Genomic DNA, 6,000 nt, shown 5'->3' with positions numbered 1-6,000 from the left:
TTGTTATATTTCACGTGTCTTATTTTCGTATTTGTTTTAAAATAAAGTCATTTCACGCTGTTTACTTCAGATTTACAGCTGGGTACGTGCTTGTTTCTGCCAATCTGCAAATATACTCGCTAACATCGATTGAGCTTGTCAATAATCTGAATTAGGCAGGAATTGGATTCAACTAATGCAATTTCGAGGGGCAGATCCACTCCAATGTCGTGCAGGTTATCTTTTGAGAGAGGAAGGTGATGGATGTTGTGATATGCACTTTAAATATCTATTAAAATAAAGACGCGAATGTTCAATTCGACTCGAGGAGTTGTATTTCGGATGTGGGTTTCGGTTTCTGTGTTAACAAGCAACAGTCAGTAAATCAACAAGTTCCCCAGCCAGAGAGAGAGAGAGAGAGAGAGAGAGTAGGGAGGAGCCAGCAATATCTGAGCAGAGGGGAGTGTCTCGAGTGTAGGCGGATGTTTGTTTTTGATGGTAATGAGAGGTTGGAGGGAGCTTGGAAAGTGTTTCAAACGCGACTCCAACCAGAAATTGGGAATGTTCCCAGTGCAGGAGGGATCGGAGGATTAAAGGCAAGACTGGGACGGCTTTTGTATGTGCTGAGGAGTGGCGGTGCGGGAGGGCAGGGGCTGCTTCTTGTTGATCGGAGAAGTTTGAAGTGGAAGCTAGGTGTGCCCGACCTAAACCTGCTTGGGCTGTTGGAGTGGAGTCTGCCGATTAGCAAACATGCCAGCGGCCGCCGACGCCGGGGAAAGCAAGAGGTTCCGACCGAGAGAGAGTATCTCATTCTCCGAGCGGCGAGCATCTGTGTCCTCGGAGGTTGTGTACAATGAGCTGAGAGAAAGCTCAGGCGACACCCTGGTGCCGGGTTTGATGGACCTGCTGGCACAATTCGCTAAGGCGTTCAGCTACCTCTTCCCCGTCTACCTGACCGGATACTTCGGATTGAGCCTCACCTGGATCGCCTTCGGGCTCATCCTGTGGATCTGGTGGAAGAGGAACAGAGGCTGGAAATTTGCGCGTTGGCAAACAGCATTGCAGTTTCTGGAGGATGAAAAGTTTGTGATTGCTAATGAGATTAAGCAAGATCTTCCAGCCTGGGTGGGTATAATCGTCAATTAAGCAAAATTAAAGTCAAATCAGATGTTTAAGACAATGTGTTAATGTGCATACAGGCGTATCCTATTAGGAACCTGTTTTATTCATCTGCGCAATTTATAATCACTGTCATTTCAGATTTATTGTTACTTGGCAACCAGATGGCAGCACAGGGTTCCTCCAATGGATCTTGCTGTTTCCGGGTGATAGTTTAGAAACTTTTGATAGCTGATTATTACTCCAGCATTTTAAACAAAAAAAATCTTTGTTGGTCTTTTCTAAAGATCTAATGAAAGCAAACATTTACATAGATCTGGTATACCCGTTATGAATTCCAAAGAAGTATCATGCTCAGTTTGTCACTCCACAAATGCTGGGTGTCCCTCCAATGGTTAAATTCTGCAGTATTATAAATCGAAATTCTTTCTCAATAAGAATGCATGCTAAAGACGGCCGGTTCGTTTATGAAATATCTAAAAGACCTTAGAATAAAATCGTGTAATCTTCGGCTGTACGTTGGTGTGAAATGACAGACCATGTGAAAAACAACGAAAGAAAACGCTATAGTATATAGCAGGTCTGATAGTCTGGAAAAGAAAGCCTGCTACTTCAAATAGACCAGGAAGTTATCCAGTTTATTTAGCGTGCAGGTCCTTTTTTTAAAAAAAAAATATGACAACTGAAGAAGCCCAGGGAAATCTTTGACAACATGCACCTACATGTAACTGGTTATTTATCACAGTGCTTATATGTAAATAGCCTGCAGTTTGAAAGTTATTCATTACCTTGTGGAATATGCGATAAAAACATTCACCCCCCCCCCCCCCCCCCCCAATCGTTGAGCTGTAATTATATTTCTTACCCACATTTGCTATGGAACCGATCGATGCAAGCAAAGATGCTTGCACTTATTAACAGTTTCTGTCTGCAAGTGAGGCTTGTGACTTCAACATGACTGAGATTGTCTTCTATTTTCAGTATTCAGAGCTGAGAATAATTGCTTCACAAGGTACTGAGTTGTTTATGAAAATTCCTCAAGATTTCTGCAGTTCGCACAGTACAATTAGTTGAGACCACTTTGACTAGATAAGATCTTTATCAGCTCTGGCACTGATGCAAAACTGATACAAGGAATTTTTATCTTTGCTATGTGCAACTGATTTTGCTGTTGTGAAAACAAATAAACTAATGAATAAGATTACATTAAAACCAGTACTTATTCTGTTTGCTAGGGTATTTTAAACCCCAGGACAAAAAAACATTTCTAGCATGACTTTGAAGTGCTTGTGGTACATGACATGATAAGTGGTTCAGGTGAAATTCTTTATTTATATCTTGTTTGAGAAGCAAGTAATAGAAAACATTTTGCAGGTTAATTTATAATTTCCACATACCTGTGTAATATTGGGATGCTCGTTATTAAATTTCAATGGAATGTCTTCCTGTTGTTAGTTATAATTGTTCATCAGGCAGATTACATCCAGAAAAGCACAAGGTATAATTTCAACTGATTATTTTATTGAACTCCTCTACTTTATTAGAGTAAAGTACAGAAGAGGTCAATTTGTGCCATGCAGTAACAACGGTTTTGAAGCTAAATGTGTTAATAGGTTGCACATTGATGGTTCTCTTGGCTTTTCTTTGATGTCAAACCTACAGCATTTAACCAAGAATATGATAGATGTTAGAGTTCCTTTAAAATGTCTGGATGGCAAGAATATCCTGTCAGTGTAATTAACACTAACTTGATTTATAATCACTAAAGCAATTTACGGAATGTAGCATAGGGTATGTATAATACAGGACTTTTAAGTATTCCTGTCCAAGATAATGGCAAATAAAATATCAGCAAACAACACTGCATCATGAGACCACTTCTGAAAGCTGAACAAAATCAAGAACATTTTCTAATTTTGAAGTCATTGTGCCCTTTTCATCTATTTTAATTTATTCAAATCTACTCAGCCTAATCATTCATCATTCAATTGCCAACATATACAGTACACAGATTTCTTGAACAATTATATTGAAATGAAGGATAAATTAGAAACAGAGTATTGGAGAAACTCAGTAGGTCTGGCAATGTCCTTGCAGAGAGAAGTTGCATTAAAATTTCAAATCTACTGACTCTTCTTTGGATCTGTTAGGAGTGAATTGGATTTGATGGCCAATATTAGATTGCAGCTTTCCTGGATATTTCTATAATTGTAAATACAAAACTGCTTTTATTCTGTCTGGTTATCTCCCAAATGCTTGATTCATTGTTGATATTTATACCTTTTGAACTTGACAGGGATCTTAAGGGTTTTGATGGATATTATTTTAGTTATTTCACATCTCTTCTGTAACGTTCTCTCTTTTCCATTATTAATTCCATTAATTTTGATAAGCTGCTGCTATTCAAGATGTAAATTAGTTATGAGCTGACTAAATTGTGGAATAAGCTTAAGGGACCCATGTTCCTTCATAGTATAATTATTGAATTGGCCCAGTACTTAGCGTGTTTATTATTATGTTATTTATGTGCAGAGCCTTTCCAGGTAATCAGACTTCCTGAAAAACTAATACTTATCCAAATGTCATCAACTTTTAGCCAATATTTACTGCTATGCCTGTAATGCAATTATTATATCATCTTGGTGCTACCCTATAGTTGCAGAATAAATATTATAATAATCATTTATTTAGTGTAGAATTTTATAAATATTTAGAACCGAGACAGTGGCAGCATGAATAGCACATTTGCTGAATGACAGGTATGAATGAGTAGTAGCAAGTATGTTTTGATATACAGTGGGAGTCCTGATAGGTTGGTGCTAGTCCTTTTCTTGATCATATTAATGACTAGACTTTGTACAAGACATGATTTCAAAACTGAAAGAAATGCACATGCTGGAAAAGCTCAGTAGGTCTGGCAGCACTTGTGGAGAGAAATCGGAGTTAACATTTTGGAGCAAGTGACCCTTCCTCGGAACTCAATTTCAAAACTCTGAACTGTTTTGAAATTTGCTTTTAACATAAAAGTTGGAAACATCGTGAACTGTAGGATAGATCTTTGGAGAATGTAGGATGGGTGGACATATGGGAGAGGAAATGTTTATGAAGAGAAGTATAAAGTGATGCATTTAGTTAGCAAGATTTGAGCAGAGGTAATGTGAACCAAAGAATACAATTCCAAAGAGGGTGCAGGAGTAGAGGGACCCAGGAATACTCAACAAGATGGCAGAACATGTTGTAAAATTGGTTAAAGGTCATATAGAATCTTGGGATTAGTAAATTATTGCACAGAGTACGAAATAAGGGGAGTTAAGACAAACACTCATGTAACACTTGGTTCGTAGTCATTCAGCATGGAAACAGACCTTTTGGTCCAACTTATCTATGCTGACCAAGTTTCCAAAACTAAACTAATCCCACTTGCCTGCATTTAGTCCAAATCTCTAAACCTTTCTTACTCCTGTACCTGTCAAGATGTCTTAAATCTTGTAGCTTTACCTACATCCACCACTTTATCTAGCAGTCTCAAATTTAGCTCTGATCTCCAGCATCTGCAGTCCTCACAGTCTCAAATTGAACAGTGTACACAATTCTCAACACTATATCAATTAATTAGACAGTCTGCAAAAATGATTCACAAGAAAAATTCCAAGAATGAGGCATTTCAGTTAAATGTTTCAAATGTAGGTTCACCATAGAGATAAGATGATTGACGGGTATTTGTGCGTGTTATTAAAAATCATGAAGGCATATGTAAGTAAGCGAAGAGAAACTGGTTACAATGGCAGAAGGGTCAAGACCAAAGGATGTCAATTCACAACGAATGTTTTTACAGTGTCTGATTAGGATGTGGAGAAAGTAGACTCTGTCAGCAATCCTCACTGTGAGCTAGAAGACTCCTGGGTCAAGTCTTATCCTAGCAATTGTAGGACAAAAACTATCACAGCCAAAGCTTCAGGTAAGTCAGCATGTGTCTATGCCAGCTTGCAGCACAGATAAATAAGGTAAGATTAATAGTAGAAAAGGCATCCAGCTTTAAATCCATGCACCAAATCTGAAAAAGAGCCATACTTCATACATTCTTCAAAGGATTTGAAGAACAATCAACTAGCAATGTGGTGACCATTGGAACGTACAAAAAGCTGAGAGCAAGGAAAGATGTAAGCATGATCTAGAATGCAAAGTTAAAAATTGCACAACACCAGGTTATAGTCCAACAGATTTAATTGGAAGCACTAGCTTTCGGTGCACCGCTCCTTCATCAGATGGTTGTCAACCACTTGATGAAGGAGCAGCGCTCCAAAAGCTAGTGCTTCCAATTAAACCTGTTGGACTATAATGGGTGTTGTGTGATTTTTAACTTTGTACACCCCAGTCCAACACCGGCATCTCCAAATCGTGATCCAGAATGCACTCCGTGCAGTCAAGTAAATTCAGTCATGGTTTTCAAAAAATAAGTGGATAAGCACCTGAACAGAAATTTTGCAGGATTTTTCCTTGAAAGTAGGGTCGCAGGTAGATGGATAGTGAAGATGTTTGGTATGCTTTTCTTTATTGGTTAGAATATTGAGTACAGAAGTTGGCAGGTCATGTTGCAGCTGTACAGGACATTGGTTAGACCACATTTGGAATACTGTATGCAATTCTGGTCTCCTTCCTATTGGAAGGATGTTGTGAAACTTGAAAGGATTCAGAAAAGATTCACAAGGATTTTGCCAGGGTTGGACGATTTAAGCTACAGGAGAGGCTGAATAGGCTGGGGCTATTTTCCCTGGTGTCGGAGGATGAGGGGTGACCTTCTAGAAGTTTATAAAATCCTGAGGGGCATGGATAGGATAAATAAACACAATCTTTTCCTTGAGGTGGGGGAGTCCAGAACTGGAGGGCATAGGTTTAAGGTGA

At 38.8% G+C, this 6,000-nt stretch overlaps 1 protein-coding gene across 1 annotated transcript in view; it reads left to right on the top strand.

The window, feature by feature from the left end:
• The first annotated feature begins 489 nt into the window (after positions 1 to 489).
• Positions 490 to 6,000, top strand: part of LOC122551676 (extended synaptotagmin-3-like) — a 142,424-nt gene continuing 136,913 nt past the window's right edge. The window contains exon 1 of the mRNA XM_043693985.2: positions 490 to 1,104. Within this exon, the coding sequence (XP_043549920.2) occupies positions 730 to 1,104 (375 nt within the window). The 5' untranslated portion in view covers positions 490 to 729. The remainder of the gene's footprint in view (positions 1,105 to 6,000) is intronic.

Source organism: Chiloscyllium plagiosum, unplaced genomic scaffold (genome assembly GCF_037043375.1).
Source record: "Chiloscyllium plagiosum isolate Xiang-an unplaced genomic scaffold, Cpla_swu_hap1 HiC_scaffold_7, whole genome shotgun sequence".
NCBI classification, from domain to species: Eukaryota; Metazoa; Chordata; class Chondrichthyes; order Orectolobiformes; family Hemiscylliidae; genus Chiloscyllium; species Chiloscyllium plagiosum.
The sequence above is the reverse complement of the archived record's forward strand: the minus strand, read 5'-3'. Positions and strand labels throughout refer to the sequence as shown.